The following is an 18912-nucleotide window of genomic DNA, read 5'->3' on the forward strand; positions in this document are numbered from 1 at the left end:
CCACTAATTTTAACCCCCACCCCATTTTGGATGTCTACAGAAGTTACCACATATATTTTGGCGAAAGAAAAATAATTGTGTGTGTGAATTACCTTCACAGCTATAAATGCACAATTTTGGGGTCTGGGCTGATTACTTTTGAAGCTGGCTACATATCTGGTTGCGCTTACTGGCTGAGACTGACTGTTCTTCACCTGTGTCTGTAGTAGCCTAGGCTACTTGTTAAAGACATGTGCACTGGACTGGATTCCCTTCAATATTTTATTCAAAGTTAGACTAAGCTATTTTAATAGGCCTACTTTATATAATTTACTATGTGCATCTATTGTCCCATATGCGCAACACAAATAAAATTAATCCACGATTTTGCATACCAGTTGTATCTAAACCAACCAAAGCTTGACTGAAACATTGTCAAACCATTGACTTGTTTTAAATTAATTAAGAGACAGCTCTTCCTCGGATCCTGCTGAAAACTGCTGGTTTCATCTCAAACACGCACGTATTATGAACACACTTTTTTTTTTTTTTCTTTTTTTTTTTTTTTTTATGTAGCCAGTAGCCACACCAAAAAAAATGCAGCTATATTTCACAACTTTTGCGAAGTAGGCCTACTGGGAAAGGCTGGCAAGCAAGCTGCTGACGGATATTACAGGTATTATAACTTAGACAGATATTTTCTTCCCTAGGCTAGGCCAGCAACACACGCTGGAAAGATGCAAACAGATCAACTTAACATGTACAGTATTTCCTCCTGATTGCGAAAACGTTTTTTCTTTTTCTGTCAATCCGTGGTTCCTTCCTTCACAGCAAATTATCAGACGAGTGACGGAAGCACTGCGCATAATTTGACCAGCAGTCTTCGTGTCCATAGTTTGTGAAACCATGATGCCCAGCGCAACTCCAAAAAGGACAAATGAGCGTCCGGCTTAAGGCAGCGCCGGACAGGGCTTTTAAAATCCATAGGCTATGTCCTGCCTAAATTCAAAGGTATGGCCACCCTTAACTGGCTTACCAACTCCTTCTCCCGCTCATTCTACCACTCACGTAGGCTACCTGCGTTAGGCCTGTCAAACTTGATTCCTTTTAAGGATCCGGGTTATTCTGAGTCACTCACTAAACTGATCCGGGTTGAACGAGTCACTTGAGTCATTTGAGTCAGTATTGCTAAATCGCAAAGAAATTCAGTCCTACGTTCAAGCAGTGCCGTGGGGTGCTTCATTTCGTTAAGTGCCTTCTCATGTTGGATGTGGATCCTCCATGATTTGAAACCAGGTTTTTGCAGCACTTGCATTTAGCCTTTAGAGTTTTGCTCTCCTGGTCAAAGTGCATCCACACATTGTTCATCTTTTTGGTGCTCATGTTCAGAAACGTTGATCTTATTGACAGAGAGGGTAGCCTATATTATAATAAATTATTTGTTGTTGTTTTGTTAACAATAGAAAAGTTTGCCTAGGTCTAATGCTACTCTGCTACAATGTTTATTACCACTACTACTAATAGTAGGCTACTAGGAATTTATTCTAATAAGTATTATAGGCTGCTAATACTAGGCAACTAATAATACTATTAATCATAGCTATACTGTTAGGTAGCCTAATATAATAGCATATAATATAATATAAACTAGCCTAATATAATAGCGTCAAAACCTCCACCCACTCACGGGAAAGAAAGCAGTTTGAGCCAGACTGTTTATTTATTGTCTTAACCTAGCCTAAGCAATTGACTCGTCTACAGATCCACTCATGTAGCCGGCTGATCCAACTGACTCAGGTAGGCTAGCCTACTCAAGCAACTCCATACAGAGCTTGCAATGTTTCGGACTGTCTTTGCGACCTAATTGCTTTTTATAGTAGGCTATGCGTGCAGAACATATGTTATTTCAGAAGTGAAAGCATGGCTTTTGTTGTGGATTTGTTTTTCACCTTGACGAGGAGTTACTCGCTGCTCTAAAGATCCACTCATGACAACGTAGCCGGCCCGCCCAGCTGATTCGACTGACCCAGGTAGATACTCAAGCAGCTCCATGAGCGTGCAGTTTGGACTGTCTGCACGACCTAATTGCATTTTAATATGCTACATCTATACACCAAATCTAATTATGTCTAGGCTACATGCAGAACATTGAATGTTATTTCAGAAGTGGAAAAATGGCTTTTGTTGTGGAATTGCTTTTCACCTCGAGGAGGAGCTACTCGCTCTCGCAGATCCACTCATGACACCGTAGCCGGCTGATTCGACTGACTCGTACTCAACGTAGCTTAACCGGCCGGCTGATCCGACTAACCCGGATTGCTACTCAGCCGCTCCAATCTGAGTCCCATGGTCTGTGAGTCTGCAATGTTTCCAGCTCTGCGGGAAGTTAACCAGTTATCTCGGACTGCCTGCTCACTCAGTCGCTTGAGTTGATTTGTGGAGTTGTGGTTGCCTACGAAATTGTTAAATTTTTGGCAGCTACGATGGCTAGGGCTAGGAGGCTAGCTAATGTTGCAAGAGGTTTGTGTGTAGCGCTGTTTATCGTTTTAGATTGAATTGTAGTAGGACTCAACTGATCCGAGTTAATGATACTAGAGACTCGCGACTCATGGGTTAATTTAAAGACACGGGTGAAAGATCCGAGTGAATCACGACTTAAACACCTTTAACCTGCGTATCTCTCAGGGTTCAGCTACACCACGAAAACGTCAGGCATATTTGTACATATTACCGTTTTCACACCTTTAACCACACCCGTGACAAACATCTTCACTCTGCAACCACTACACTTCCTCCAGTAACCTTATAGTCACTTATACAATGCGTTTTCAATACACGAAAAACCGAATGGAGACATTTCACTCACTCTCTTGCACTCGCTGGCGGTCCCATACGCAAATGTAATACCTCCCTTTCAAAAATTCAAAACATCCCAGACAATTTAACTTTTTTAGGCCTTAAAAACTGAAAGGTGTACTTAAGACTTTTTAAGGATACGTGGGAACCCTGAGAGACAAAACCATATGTATATCTATGGACAAAACACTCACATCAAAGTAAGGTGACTTCTTCAGACTTGCGAGTGCTATCGATCGTTTGCGGTTTGCTCACATAGCCTAGTCGTGTGGTGGTGAAGTGCAGTCATGCTGCTTCCATGAGTGTAGGGTAGGTTCAGGTCTACATCCCGTAGTAGGCCTAGGCCTAGCCTATATTTTAATTTAACGTCTTTAATGGTAAGAGACCGCACATGGATGGAAAATGAGCATTGTTTAAGATTAAATCACAATGCCACATATGACAGACACCTTCAGATATGAGGGACTCTCTCAGTTTTTTGTTGGGCCCGTGACATCAGATTTAACAACCGAATAGAGTGATGCCTGCGAGATGCCTTACAGTGACAAATGTTTTTCTTCAAATAACTAACTATATACTCACTTGTTGCAGATCCAGACCCCCTTGCGTGACTGATAAAAGAGGATGTGACCCAAATTCAGAGCTTTCAAACACCTTGAAAGGAGAGAAGAGACAGGAATTACTGTCAGCAGACTGCTGTTATAATATTATAACTATTGCATCATACCAAATATGCATACATGGCCTTTCAAATACGCAACTTTACTGATTCTGAAATACTACATGGACAAGCCACTTGATAGAACAGCTTTATGCAACAATATTCATATGCATAGGGACCGGACTTTCACACACAGAAGATTTACAGGTGCATATCAAAAAATCTGAATATTTTGGGAAAAGTTCATTTTTTTTCTGTAATCAATTTTAAAAAGTGAATTATTTCAAGCCATCTTTATTTTTAATCTTGATTTATCATGGCTTACAGACATGATGATCAGTAATCAGAATCTCAAAATATTAGAATGAAGAGGCTATAATACAGAATTGTCGGTTTCCTGAGCCTTTAATCTCTCAGTTTGGTTCAGTAAACACTACCACAAGCATGGGAAAGACTTGATAGTTGTCCAAAAGACACTCATTGACACCCTCCACAAGGAGGGTAAGCCACAGAAGGTCATTGCTGAAAGGGCAGGCTGTTGTAGTGTTGTATCAAAGCATGTTCATGGAATGTTGACAGGAAGGGTAAATTGTAGTAGGAAAAGGTGCACAAGCAACAGGGATGACTGCAGCTTTGAGAGGATTGCCAATGATAGCAAAGTGTGAAGTTTCCGCAGTCAGTTATGATTTGGGGTACCAAGTTATCTGCTGGTGTTGGTCAACTGTGTTATATCAAGTTCAGAGTCAATGCAGCCGTCTACCGGGGAATGTTAGAGCACTTCATGCTTCCATCTGCTGGCAAGCTTTATGGAGATGCTGATTTCCTTTTCCAGCAGGACTCGGCACCTGCCCACAGTGTCCAAACTACTAGTAACTGGTTTGCTCACCCTGGTATTACTGTGCTTGATTGACCAGCCAACTTGCCTGACCTGAGCCCCATAGAGAATCTATTTGTAAAAGGAGCCCAAAAAGTATTGAGTGCATAAATTAACTAGTTAGTCAGATTGGTTAATTTCTTTTGATTTACATGAGTTGTAAGCGTAATCATGAAGATTAAAATGAAAAGCGCTTAAAATATTTCACTTTATGTGTAATGCATCTAGGATGAAAGATTCACATTTTTCACATTAAAAAGTAACTTTTCCAAAATATTTATATTTTTGAGATGCACCTGTATATGTGTGCTTTATCACTGTGTACCGGTACATGTAGGTGGGAGCCTGGTAAATCTGGTACAGTTAAAAACATGATTTAAGTTTCACAGAACTCACATGCTAGCTCAGAGAAAATGGAGGAGGTGATTTCATTTGCATTAATATTTTTTTTTTTTTAGTTTAGTGTTTTGGATCATAAGAGCACATTTAGTTGTACCTTGGAAGGTAGGTAGGTATGCATAATGAATAAAGACATTAAAAATACAATATACTGTATATCCAGTAACATTATATAATACAATAACATCCTGTAAATCGTACCCCTGTCCCCAAACAGTTCTCTTGTATCATCTCTTTGATTTTTATGAATACAAGAATAGGACCCCTAACATTACTCTTCATTGCTTGAGAGTGTGGGAATTGAGAGTGTGGGAATGTGATAGTGAATGCAATGTATGTAGAGCATAGATACATTACGATCACTAACATGGACAAACCTGGGTAAATCCGTGTACCTGATTTCCAGCAAGAAGCACTCCAGGTGTTGGGCTTGGTCTATATGGAATAGTAGCTCCTTTTGGGGGGGACTGGAAGACAAACACAAATCGAGAGATGAGCATAAAGAAACAAAGTAGTGTATATGCAATGTTCTAGTGTATCTCTTAATTGGTCCCAGATTTCTCCTTTAATAGAAATCATTTTGGTAACACTTCATTTTAGCAAACACATGATGGCCATTAATACATAACTAATATGTGTACGTATTAGTGCTATAAGGTCTGTATTACAGTAAGTGTCATTACACATTTATTAGGTCTTTATTCAACAACTTCTTATTCTTACTCAATAGGTGAATTATTCTTCGTAAATCCTGAATAAGCAACTAGTTGGTCTTAATCTAAAGTTATTAATACGTAGTATGGATCAAAATAGAACAGATTTCTAATACATTGTCTTGTATAATATGTTATTGTTCTGTCACTAAGTCATATATTCAACACAGTGAATTAGGAGTCTATAAACTCTCTATTTTGATCCATACTACATAATAATAACCTTATATCAAGATTGTTCAGTTACGTTGTGTTCCTTAAACGTCTGTATATAAATTCATATAATCACAACAAATACTAAGAACATACTAAGGCTAACCGCTCAATTCACACCAAAGATTCGCAACGAGATGAGCTGCAACATTCTATAAACCAGCAACTTGCTGCAACATTCTAAAACCTTGCAACTGCGACTAGACATGGTGAATGTTTTGCGATGGCTTGCAACAACTGGCAACGACGTGCAACATTTAATTCACACCGCTGCAACTCCTTTCTGCAATGGTTTCGTCTCACCACTTTGCTGTGAATTGGGCTTTAGAGCCTATACAACGGGGCCTAACCATTTGCCAGCAGAGCCTATACTTGCTGCGTTAGCCTCAAAATGTATTATATGGGGTCCGAGCATAGTAGCTGCAGGACCCCTATTGTTTCTGTACCGTTCATTTTTCAACAAAATTCTGTAAAAGTCATACTGCAGCCTAAACAGTAACTCCAAAACTCTTGAGATTTTCAGGTATGGTTACCAGTACCCCCCTCTACCCATAACCCAAAATTTGTGGTACTGCACCCAAAGGTGGCGCTAGACTCAAAAATATTTCATAATATTCATCTCTAAACTCAGATGCATCTTTTTGGCCCTGGTCTTATGGTCTAAAAATGTTTACTTTTGCCACAATTTCATGGAAAAGCCAAACATTATAAAAAGTTTCACACTCTTCAAAATTATCAAATCTTCACCAAAATTCTCACAGACAATGTTTAGACCAAGCCTCACAAAAGTTACTGCTCAGAATTGTTTTGATATTTTGTTCCATTTCAGAGATATAGGCCAATAAAGTTAGACCACTTAGGCCTTTTTTCCTAGATCACTTATATTCCTATAAACCGTAAGTCCTAGAAACTTGACATTTTCAAGTATTGTTACCAGTACCCCCCACTACCCATAACCCATGTAGGATTGTCAGTGGCTCAGTGGGATAATGCCTTGTACTGGTGTTTGTTAGGTTGAGAGTTTGAATCCCCGTTAAAGCTTTAGGCTCAAGCTGCACATGCTATTGGTTATTGAAGATTCACACCTTTGAACAGCACCTGAATGACATCAGGCAATCAACATTCACACTCATTAGTCGCCAAAAATCAGAATGCGGAGACACTCTATGGCATTTAGGGGAACTTCTTTGTTTACTATTTTTTCTTCATCATTAAGTCTATCATATTTATATTTCATCCATTAGTGTTCTTCTCTACAAATGTCTAATTGCCCCAGAATTTCTGAAGTTTTCAGGTGTACTCTTTTAGGAAAGCCCTTCATTTTATTGTCAAATGTATGCTTGGAGTTTTTCTTGTGTGTTTACCAATACACATTTTCACCATGTGAATGTGACTGGCCAACATGTAGGATTGACAGTGGGTCAGTGGGATAATGCCTTGTACTGGTGATCCTTAGGTTGAGTGTTCGAATGCTGTTGGGTTGTGGAGGTTAGCATACTAGAATAGAATGCTGTTGGGTTGTGGAGGTTAGCACATTATAACATTACAGCTACTTGTCAATATGGACTTATGGACTACTGTAGTGCAAGGCAAGTATAACTGTATAATTATAGGCTGTTTATCTCATTGACTCCAACACAGAACCCACCCCCCCGTTGGTGAAAAGACTCCCTAAGTTTATATATATATATATATATATATATATATATATATATATATATATATATATATTAGGACAGATTGTTTGGCTCTGCCACCTAACCACGCCCAGTTTACCGGCTGGAAAACCCTGTAGCTCCGGAGCAGGGGCTCAGACCAGGATAGAACTGAGGGCAAGCAAACAATTTATCTTTTGTTCATCTCAACCCAGCACTCCAGTGTGTCCTGCTTTGTGTGCGTCTTTGAGTTAACGTAAGTCATCACTTTAATGACCCTCACTATGACTTTTGTGATGTTTATCAGTTTGTAGAGTAGCTCTGCTATCATGTGTAAAGTTAAGGTCTTTGTTTGTTGGTTTGGTGTGTTGGAGTCCAATAAAAGAGATGATTAGATGATGTTGGTTGACTTGGGCTGTCAAGTATTGTTTAGTTGTACCTTATATAGCCATATGATTTCAGTTTATTGTTGTGAGTTGGGATCTGTACTGATTTACCCCATTTCACTGATTACTCCATTTTCTGTTTGTTTCCTCTTTGATGCAGCACACATACAAGTAAAGAACAAAAGAACAGATGAATTGAAACTCAAATAAAAGTTCACTTGTGTTGCACCGAAACCTGCCATCTCTGTGTCATCACTCCGTACCATTGAGCCTTCTGACCGAGGCTCTGCCTGCTCGCCACACACTCACTCTACCTCAACCCACATCGCCCCCTACAGTTCCTTCAGTTGGGTTGTGGAGGTTAGCATACTAGAATAGAATACTGTTGGGTTGTGGAGGTTAGCCCACTATAATGTTACAGCTACTAGTCAGGACTTGTCGTGCAAGGAAAGTATAACTGTATAATTATAAGCTGTTCATCTTATTGACTCCAACACAGAACCCACCCCCACCCCCCTTCACCTACCACCACAAATACAATTCAATTCTGTGGGAAACACTGCCTTCCATTATCAGACCCTTCATCTTATCCACGACAAATGCATAGTCCTGTAGAATATTGTTAGAATAATATTGGGTTGTACAGATTAGCACACTAGAATAGAGTATTGTTAGAAAACTATTGGGTTGTGGAGATTAGCACACTAGAATAAGAGTACTGTAGAATACTGTTGGGTTGTGGAGGTTAGCACACTATAATGTTACAGCACAGGGTAATCCTAATTTTATGGATCAAATTTATTCCAATCCAACTCAAAAGTTTTGAACAACACAAAGGTTTTATCCAGATCAAAACCAAGAATAGATGATCTAATAATAGTGATCTAATCCAATTCCAGGATCCTTGTTTCCCTTTGAACAACCCATTTTCAAGATTTGAAATCCGATAGCCGAAATCCGGTAACTGAAATCCGATAACCGAAATCCAATCACGTTTTTTTGAACAATTGGGCCCAAACAATCAAAGCATATGTGAACTAAAAAGCTATGCTACCTCATGTTCATTTTGCTCGGACCCCGTTAAATCACCACTTGCAGTTATTTATTATTATTATTATTGTTATTATTATTTTCTTTATTATTGTGTTAAATATGAGGAGAATTAGTCGCTTCACTTATAGAAAAAAAGGTTATAATAATAAGCTTTATTTGTATAGCACCTTTCAAACACAGAATGCAGCTCAAAGTGCTTTACATTTGGAGCATTTAACACAATAATAGAGAAATATTAATAATACAAACAAATTTTTGGTCAACGATTCCCGGGACACCGAAACACCGGGGCACATGAAATTTGGTGGGCATGTAGCCGCACTAGACTGTTAGCGAAAAATGCAGTTTTTCCTAAATAACTAAATAAATAATTGTGATTTGCCCCCCTACACACCCCTATCTTACAACCCCCCCCCCCCGGTAAAAAATAAAAATGCAAAATCACTGCTTTAATCTCTATGTTTAGAACTGCACCAAATTTCATGTGTATGACATCCTCTAGGGGTATGCCAAGTTTTGTGGAATTTCATCCATGGGGAGGCATCAAATAAATGAATTTATGTGTACATTTAGGGACTGTACACCCATCAGCCTGTTTATGGTGGTGTTGTGCGAGGGGTTGCTTGTAGAGAATGATGAGAGGAGCTACAAGGCAGGACTGTCTCACACTCTCCTTCTTTCACAAACACACACGTATAAACACACACGAGCACACACACACACATCCACACGCACGGACACAAACACAAACACAGGCATGCACACACTCACACACACACTCACATGTACACACACACACACACACACACGCACGCACATACAAGCATTCACAAAAGTTGCAAGAGTAGGGGTTGGAGTAGGAGATTAGAGCCCGTTTGGTGGGCCGATAATAGGCATTTTCCAAACTATCGGTATTGTCAATTATAACGGCCAATAAATAATTTTAAATTCAGTAAAGGAAAACCGAATATTGAACCTTCATTTAGGCTGCATTTCCAGTATTGGCATTACGTAGTTTGTCCACCAGATGCAAGACACACATGCATTACTTGACTTGGTTCCACTTCACTTCCTAGAATCACAACGCAACAGTACAGTAGCTTATGGTGTCACAGCTTAAATTGCCATGAAAGCCCCAAGGAGCATTGATTTCCCTGAATGAAAATATAGTTCCAAGTATGTATATTCCTACAAAATGGAGGGGAGTGTCTGGGGTGGGAGGGGACAGCCACAGGCCCTGGAGGCATGCAGGTCATGGAGGGATGGCAGACAGCAGCCAATCACCCTCTCAGCAGAGTGAATGATACGCTGCAGTCTGCGCTTGTCCTTGGCAGAGATGGTGATGGAGGAGGTGAGGATGGACTCAATGATGGAGGTGTAGAGGAGCACCTTCATTGGCTTTGGCAGGTTGTATTTCTTCAGCTGTCGCAAGAAGTACATCCTCTGCTGTGCCTTTTTGGTGAGGACACTGGTGTCCAGCTCCCACTTGAGGTCCTGGGTGATGATGATGCCCAGGAAGCGGAAGGACTCCACAGAGTCTACAGGGGAGACACTCAGGGGGCGGGTGTGGCTGGATTTCTCTTTAACCCTCTAGGTGCCACGGTCGAGTTTACTCGACAAGATGCGGTACTGATGCGGTACCGATTTAGTCCAATAGGGTGTCATATTTCGTTCAACTTCCACTCCACTAGATGGCAGACATGTCATACGTCATCCCCGAGTCCAAAAAAGGGCATACTTTAAACAAAACTTTTTAACTACAGCACATTGAATCAGTGTGTGCAATACCGGAGCTAGTGTGCGTGTGAGCCACTCTATCAGAGCGATATTGTCAACGTCAGCGAGTATTTGCATTAGATTATCGTCTAATGGCATCAAAAAAGTTTATGAAATGAAGTGTTGGGTCTTCTAATCGCAGACCCTGATTCTGAAGGAGAATATCTGCCTTCAGAAAATGACAGTGATTCGTTTAGTGAGGCTTCAGATGCGTCCCTGCCTTGCAATGATGTAGCTGGACAAAGTGAGAGTTTACTCCATAGTTTAGCTTACACCAAGCACAAACGTTGAATCATTTGCCCAATGTCAGTGGTGGGAATAATGTTTCACGGGGTCAGAGTGTTCATTGGGAAGTTAGCAGGGTGTTAGTGGTGTGGCGAACGAGGCTGGAGGTAATGTCCATGTAGCGCTAGCTTCTGTCTTCTGACCGTGTGCCTCTCCGCAATCGCGGCGACAATAACGTGATGGAGCCTTTGTCTAATGCCTCTGGGTATGTTAGACGAGGTCGAAGTGCTCATAGGACAGTTAGGGGGGAACGTAGAGGCAGTGTGGGGAGTCACAATGAGAATGACAGTAGGCCTAGTCCAAGCTATGCAAATTCTCTCCACTCGGCGCGCGCGAGGCAGATCTGGCCATGCTGCTCGCAGCAAGAGCAGAGGTGGTGACACGGGGCAGGGGAGCCATTAGGCCATGCATAATGTATCACAAGATGATGGGAATGCCGGCCCTGTATGGATAGGGATAGGGGGTCATTATCTCTACAGCAAAAGGCCTGCTACATAAAAAAAAAAAAAATTATTAGTAATGATTTACACGGTTGATTTGCTATCTATTTCCCTGATCATTTAGGACATACACTATGTATGTGTGTTCATGTCCTTGTGATGTGTGTGTCTTTGTCAGCTAAGAAAAAAACAACAACAAAAAAACATCAACAAAAACAACAAAAAGAAAACGTTGTCTCATTGTCTTGTCTCGTCATCTCACTGGCTCGTGATCTGTGCCTTGCAAGTGAGCTTTTGAACTAAACAGGTCTTGTCTACTTGTTTGTGTGCTATCTGAATAATATATATGTGCCCCATACATGGAATCAGAGTGCCTACTGTATGTAGTAAATGGAAAATCTCTACAGCAAAAGGCCAGCCTACCGCTACATGCATTTGGTTTGTTTCTGCCGTTTATTAGTAATGATTTACAGTTTGTTTACTACTTACTATTTACCTTAGCATTCAGTATTGTGCAATATAGCATACAGAAGGTGAGCGACATTTTGGGGGCAAAGAAGTGGTGCATTTTATCATTCAAACAAGCGACTTTTCATGAAAATTCTATAATCCAAGATGGCCGCCACCCTATGACGTCATAAAATGCAAATTAGATATAAACATTTAATCTCTACATAAACTTTGGGTCATCCTTAATGTTTCTCTAATTTACAGAAAGTCTCTATCTCTTATCACTTTTAAGATATAGCCTTTTGAAATGAAGATGTCAAAATCGAACGTTTCGGAAAAAAAAACTCTGGCGCCTAAAGGGTTAAGTCCACAACCATCTCCACTGTCTTCAGAGCATTTAGCTCCAAACTGTTTTGTCTGCACCAGGACACCACATGGTCAATCTCACCTGTAGGCGGACTCATCACCACCAGAGACGAGCCCAATGAGTGTGGTGTCATCCGCAAACTTTAGGAGCTTGACTGACTGATGAATGGAGGTGCAACTGTTTGTATTCATGGAGAAGAGTAAAGGAAAGGACGCAGCCTTAAGGGGAACCGGTGCTGATGGTCCTGGAGTCAGAGACATGTTTCCCCAGCTTCACATACTGCAGGTGGAGTCAGGTACATGCAGCTGAGAGAGCTTGTCCTGCAGCAGAGCTGGGATGATGGTGTTGAAGGAGCTGAAATCAACAAACAGGATCCTGGCGTATGTTCCTGCCGAGTCCAGGAGGGTATTCCATCAACCTCGCTAAAGGCCAAACCTGGCTTATTTTAATAAGTCTCGCAAATTTTAGTGAGAGTTCCGTTCCATTAGTGAGCTTAACGTGAATCCCAGCTTGGTAACTATGGGAATTTATGCCACAGAACTAACCTGGTCCGTAGCAGGTTAACTTTCAAGCTAAATTAAGATGTGTTGCAAAAAACCCCAATCAGTCGGAAAACGAGTCCAAAAAGATGGTTCCGTCAACCTGTGCTTTCGTCACCTGTAGCCTACAACTTCAAAAATAGAAGTAGAAATGTTTCTTTCCGACAGTGTCACCAAGCATGGATTTACACATTCACTAGCTCCAAAGAATTGAGGTGTAATGCGTAGCGAGACAGCATGGGAAATGAATTATATTCTATATTATATTCTTGTGTGTTCACAGGTTCGCTTCCCATACAAAGTATTTAGGCTTGTGAAAAAGGAGTCCTCACCTTTTCCCCTACGACAAACTTTTGAAAAACTGCCTTGTGCCACACCTGCATGGACTGCAGCCAAACACACTCACCTGCACTTGGTTACAGGTTTATGGCTGTGTATGGGTTTATGTTGTATGTATGTGTCTGTATTAAGGTGTTGATTTGAACTGTGACTGGGTTAATGGTACAGACCACCACCACCCCCACATTTCCTATAATGGTTTAGCCCAGACCTAATTGGGTAATTGCCTAGCCTATTTAATGGCAGGCTTATTTCACACAGGAAGATACACAATAGATTGGAGACAACAGAAGACAGAGGGAAGAGCTGGAGATCCAGGGAAGCTAAATCATATTAAGAAAAATATTTATTTTAAAGAGAGGATCCGTACTTCTTCAAATGAAACTAAAAACTACGGATGACCTTAAATGACATAATGTGCAGGAAGGCAAGGCAATCTCAAAAGCATGTGGAATCTAATGGCCACTTTATCACCAAGCCGTCTGAGATAGCCAATTATTTTAATGACTTTTTCACCAAAAAAGTAGATGACCTAAGATCTAAAATGCCATTACTTGATGGTGATCCAACACACAGTATTTCTAATGGCATTATGAGGGGGAAATCTTGTGGTTTTACATTTGACACAGTGAATCTAGAAACAGTTGAAAAAATGCTTATTTCAATCTCTAATGATGCATCTCCAGGAAGTGATCTTCATGGAAAGTTCTTAAAGATGGCGGCGAGACTACTCTGTGAACCAATATGTCATATTTTTAACAGATGTATACTTAGTGGTACCTGTCCAGGGGCCTCATTTATAAAAGGGTTGCGTAGAAACCATCCTTCATTTGATCTTAGATCATTTCTGAAATGATCGTACGTGTGATTCAGAGAAAACGAACGTACGCACAAAAAAACGTGCGTACGCCACCCTTCCAGATGTGCCCATTATAAATCACAAATGAACGTCAACTTGTGCGCAGCAGGATGGTTTTAGGTCTCCGCCTTGTAAACACCCCCTCATAAATATCATTAGCATATGTTTTAATGAAATCAATGGCCTAAAAGCTGTAGCTTATGTACAATTATATATTGAAAACATTGTATAGGTCTAGCCTATGCCATCTGATGTTAACTAGCCTATATGAGTCAGTTCGAATAGCTTAACTAATTATGTTTTTTCCAGCAAAGCTTTCTGGAAAGAGATCGTATGCATCCATGTCCATTGTCCTCTGCTCGCTTTCATTCCTTTTGCTTGCAGTAATGTGAATAATCAACATTTCGTATGTTTAGGCCTACTTTGTAGAAAAAATGGGTAGGCCTAGATTATGAAGGAAAGACCTCTAGGCCTATATAATCCTGTACGTTATGGTACAGTAGGCTACTGTACGTTTCCAATATGACCCAGGGTAATATGCTGATTTAGCCTACAAAACAGAGGACTAAATTATAAGGGTGATATGTCATGTAGGCTTAACGTTTCTTTTAGGGTAGGCTATGTTTTTGCTGAAAAAGTAGCCTAGTTCGCCGGTCATTTTTCATTCATTCTGCATATCTTTGCTATCATTTTCTTTCAATAATGTCCAATGCCTTAAACATTGTCCTTTATTGTTTGCTTTAGGCTTACCTTTATATTTTTATCTTACATTATTCAACTCACGTATTGTCATCTGATCTTGGGCACTGCCAGTCAAAAAAAGCAAACAGGTGCGCGCTCTGCACCTCTTTACGCAACTCCGACGCAACACTAAATATGAAGATGCCCTGCTTTCAGATGATAACTTCCGTCCCTTGGTTGTGTACGCTATGTATGATATAAAATATCTATAGCCTACCTACATTGTATAGCTTACAGTCAAATATTACCTTTCTGTTACGAAGCTGGGAATAGGCCTATGAGCGCAAATTAGGATGCAGTGGAGGCTAAACGCGAGTAAACGCAGTTTATGCACCTCTGAAATTTCAGGAATAGAGTTTAGGCCTACCCACCTCTTATTAGAGTTTATCCACCTCTCAAAAAAGTTTATTCACTTTTAACATTCAAAACGGTATGATCAAATAGGCCTACTATCCTATATTCCCAATACTGCACAATAACCTCCAACATTATCAAACTGTTCGAATGCCTTTTTGAATGCCTTTCTCTCCTAAACAAGGGCAATTGGACATTTGATGGTCAATATTAGATTGGTGAGAATACTAAATATACTATATCACCTGTAAGAATGTTTCAATTATTCTATAGTAGGACTTGGTGGGGTTTTTTTTTTTGATATTGTGAAATAAGTAAGCTATACGTCTTTTCACTTTCTTAAGTGGGCTAAAGTTCTCATTAGCAGTTTTATGCCAAACCATGAAACATTAAGCTGCGTCCAAAAACATCTTTAAAAATCTTCTGATATTGATCATGCATATGGCAAAGAAAGACATGAGATCGTTGGTCTTGGAATTTTGAAAATGCATCGCACTTGGACCTCAGATTACTTGCAGTACCCCGGCATTACCACAAGGAAATGGTCGTACGTCATGTTTGAACCTGACGTGGAGATAAGCACTTTTCCACGTCAAAGACGGTTTTTATAAATCTGAGCGTTGGCATGGATTTGAGCGTACGCACGGTCTAAGATCAAATCTGTGCGTAAGAACGCTTTATAAATGAGGCCCCAGAGCTATGGAAAGAGTCTAAAATCATACCCTTGCCAAAAGACACAAGGGCTGATTTCACTGGCTCTAACTGCAGGCCCATCAGTCTACTCCCTGCACTTTCTAAAATATTTGAGAGAATAATTTTTAATCATTTTTTTAATTATTTCAGTCAAAATGGTTTACTTACTTAGCTTTTCTATTCTCAATTTTCATTAATGACTTACCATCAGCTGTTGGAAATGCTAATGTGGTGATGTATGCTGATGACTCTACCTTATTTACTACCTCACACACTGAGTGGAGCTGGAAGAACATCTTAATACTGAGCTACAAAACATAGCGAGATGGGTGAGAATGAACAAATTATAGCTGAACATATCAAAGACTAAATGTATTGTTTTTGGTAACAGAAATGCCCTTGCTAAGGCCAATACACTGAATTTATCAATTGACAACATTCCTATAGAGCAGGTTACTAAAACTAAACTGCTGAGAGTGAAATTGGACAATTTACTCTCTTGGTCTGATCAAATTGATGATATTGTCACAAAAATGGGGAAAGGTATTGCAATGGAAAGAAAATGTTCAACATATGTCTCATCCTCCACAATGACTGATGTTATTAGGTCAATTGTGCTGTCTCATTTGGATTACTGCCCAGTTGTTTGGTCAAGTGCTGCTGGGAAACACCTTAAGAAACTCCAGGTCGCTCAGAATAGAGCATCAAGGTTATCCTTACACTGCTCATTTCGAACAAATGTATCTGAGATGCACAAAAGGTTACAATGGCTAACTGTAGAATCAAAATGTAAGTATCATCTTTTGAGATTTATACATAATGTAATTTGGGAAAAAACACCTCAGTTTTTTTCCAGTTGGCTGATACTGGCAGGTGATTGCCATAAGTATGGAACACGACAAGTGACAAATGGGTTTTTGGGTGTCCCAGCACCATGCACAAACTGTATGACAAGAACTGTCCTCTACAGGGGCTCTTCTATGTGGAATAGGCTCTCTTTGGAAATTAAAAACATTGAGAACTGTGTCAGATATAAGAAGTCACTAATAAGAAAGCAGTCGTTCTTTCAGTCTTGGTCTTACTGTAGGTGAACGGATTCACACCACCAGACTGAAAGAACGACTGCTTTCTGAGCTTTCACATCTGAGGGCACATTTACACAGAAGAGACAGACTCCTGAGTTTTGTGAAGGACATTGGACCAGCTCTCATGATAGCCTGTCAAACTGACAGTGATGTCATGCACTTAATGCAAGCAGCACAAGTAGTGCGCAAAGAGATCCTTAATTCATCTTTCTCTTTTGACGGGTCATTCAAAGAAAACTGCCAGCAGAGGACTGTGCCACCATCTCTCTTGGCCTTCATCAACATGGTACTTGATGGTACAAAACATTGAGCATCAATCCACCACAAAACCTGCCCTAACACAATCTCCCAATTGATAGTCTTTAACAGTAAGAAGTAATTTATTAGTAGTAATTAAAGACACAGCCTTATATTAACATGCTAGCTACAAATGTGTTCAAGCCCGGTTGACCGGCTTTTTAACTAGGCTTCTCTGTTAACATTACCTATTTCAGCCATAACAAATTTCACATTACCAAGCTGACATATCTACAATATACTCTGTTCAATCATTAAACTAGCTTCAGCTCACATAAATGTTCCAGACTGTCTTCTAGTTTAGCTAGGATAATTATTTTGATCAATGTCCATGATGTTTACCTCAAAAGCTAACTACCAAGGAAAACTCCTTCCTGGCTATGGTTAAATTCATTTGCAACATGAATAATATTATGTAATTATGTAATAATATTGTTTGTTCATAGTCAATATGTTTGCCTGTTAGAATATGTCGATTGAAGTGCTCTCTACATTGTGCGTACTGTGGCCTGTAGCAACAACTCTCTAAAGCAGGGTTTTTTTAACCAGCGGTGGTATGGCAGGTGGTCTGTGAAAATGGTCTAGGGGGTCACCTGTGGATAATTCTGTGCTGTGAAGAAATGAAATTAGCCACACATCTCATGAAATAACAACTAATAACTGAATAATACAGGGACAACAAAGAAATTAATTGGGGTACATAAAAAATATATTTTGATGTTTTGTTTACCTTGACCTTTACTTAAATGCATTTTCTTGAACTCTGGTGGTTTCAAAGTTATCAGATACAGAATGGGCACCCAAAAGTTAGTGGGAAATGACACCTTAAGTGTTTTTCTACTGTGTTTGGTTCCAACGTGAGGAACTTTTGAATATTGTTGGCGGCCATCTTGGATTGGGCCTCACAGGTCAAATTTGACTTCCCTCCCAATCTGAAAATAAACCTTATGGTATAACCTAACTATGGTAGAAGTTTCATGTTTCTTTCAAAAAGTGCTCAATTCCCCTTGATTTGAGGGTTTAACCGCTGTTTAAGGCAACATTTTCTTAAGTTAGAGTCAGGCATATAAGTCACTTCACTTTGTTTTTTTTTTTGTTTTTTTGTCATTATTGTGTTTTTAAATTTGATTTTGTTTTAATACAAATAAGGTGCAATTCCAATGTATTTCGACACTTGTAATGTTGATGACTAAATGTTTTAGTATTATTATTTTTACTACAGGACCCCAGGGAGATTAGCGACCCTTTTTTGGGGAAGCTAATGGGGATCCTAATAAAGAATAAAGAATAAAGTTATGCAAGGATGCCTTGTTTGGATCGGGGGCCTAGAAAGTCTGTGAAATTGTGGCCTAGTTTAATGGCGAGTTCAAATGTTCACTTGAAGATACATACTGAAGTTCCCTGGATTTTTATGTCTGGATTCCTGCTATGCTTCCTCCTGGTTTGTGGACAAAATAAATTATATTTTTGTATGGAACTGCTGTCTCCTGCCTTCCCTCAACACCACCTAATCCAGTGGCGCACCTCCCTAAACGTGGGGTGGTCGCCTCGGTCCCTCACAAGGCTACATAGCTTATCACCTTGAAAATGGCATTTTTAGATTATACTCTTTATGGTTATGGTTATGGATTTAGCAGACGCCTTTGTCCAAAGCGACACATAAATACAAAACAACATAATAATATTTAAAATTGAACAGGGAACAGATTAGAATGTAGGTCAAATATAATAAGGAGAATAGTTATAATACACAATACTATCAATTCAATCAATAGCCTAATAAAAAAACAATGGAAAAAGGGGGAAAGGCAATAATAAAACATTAATGTCCATTCAATCAATAATATAAAAACAATGACATGCTAAGACTACATTAAGGAGAATATCAATAATAAACA

At 39.7% G+C, this 18912-nt stretch overlaps 1 protein-coding gene across 4 annotated transcripts in view; it reads right to left on the reverse strand.

The window, feature by feature from the left end:
- pcbp4 (poly(rC) binding protein 4) overlaps positions 1-18912 on the reverse strand; it is a 129920-nt gene that overhangs the window by 27208 nt on the left and 83800 nt on the right. For 3 of the 4 annotated variants that reach the window (XM_042088901.1, XM_042088899.1, XM_042088903.1), the window contains 2 exons: positions 5147-5236; positions 3418-3489 (listed from right to left, as the gene is read on the reverse strand). In XM_042088901.1, coding sequence (XP_041944835.1) covers positions 3418-3489; positions 5147-5236 — 162 coding nt within the window. The remainder of the gene's footprint in view (positions 1-3417; positions 3490-5146; positions 5237-18912) is intronic. The other variant, XM_042088902.1, reaches the window with a different exon arrangement.

This window comes from Alosa sapidissima, chromosome 4 (assembly GCF_018492685.1).
Source record: "Alosa sapidissima isolate fAloSap1 chromosome 4, fAloSap1.pri, whole genome shotgun sequence".
Lineage (NCBI taxonomy): Eukaryota > Metazoa > Chordata > Actinopteri > Clupeiformes > Clupeidae > Alosa > Alosa sapidissima.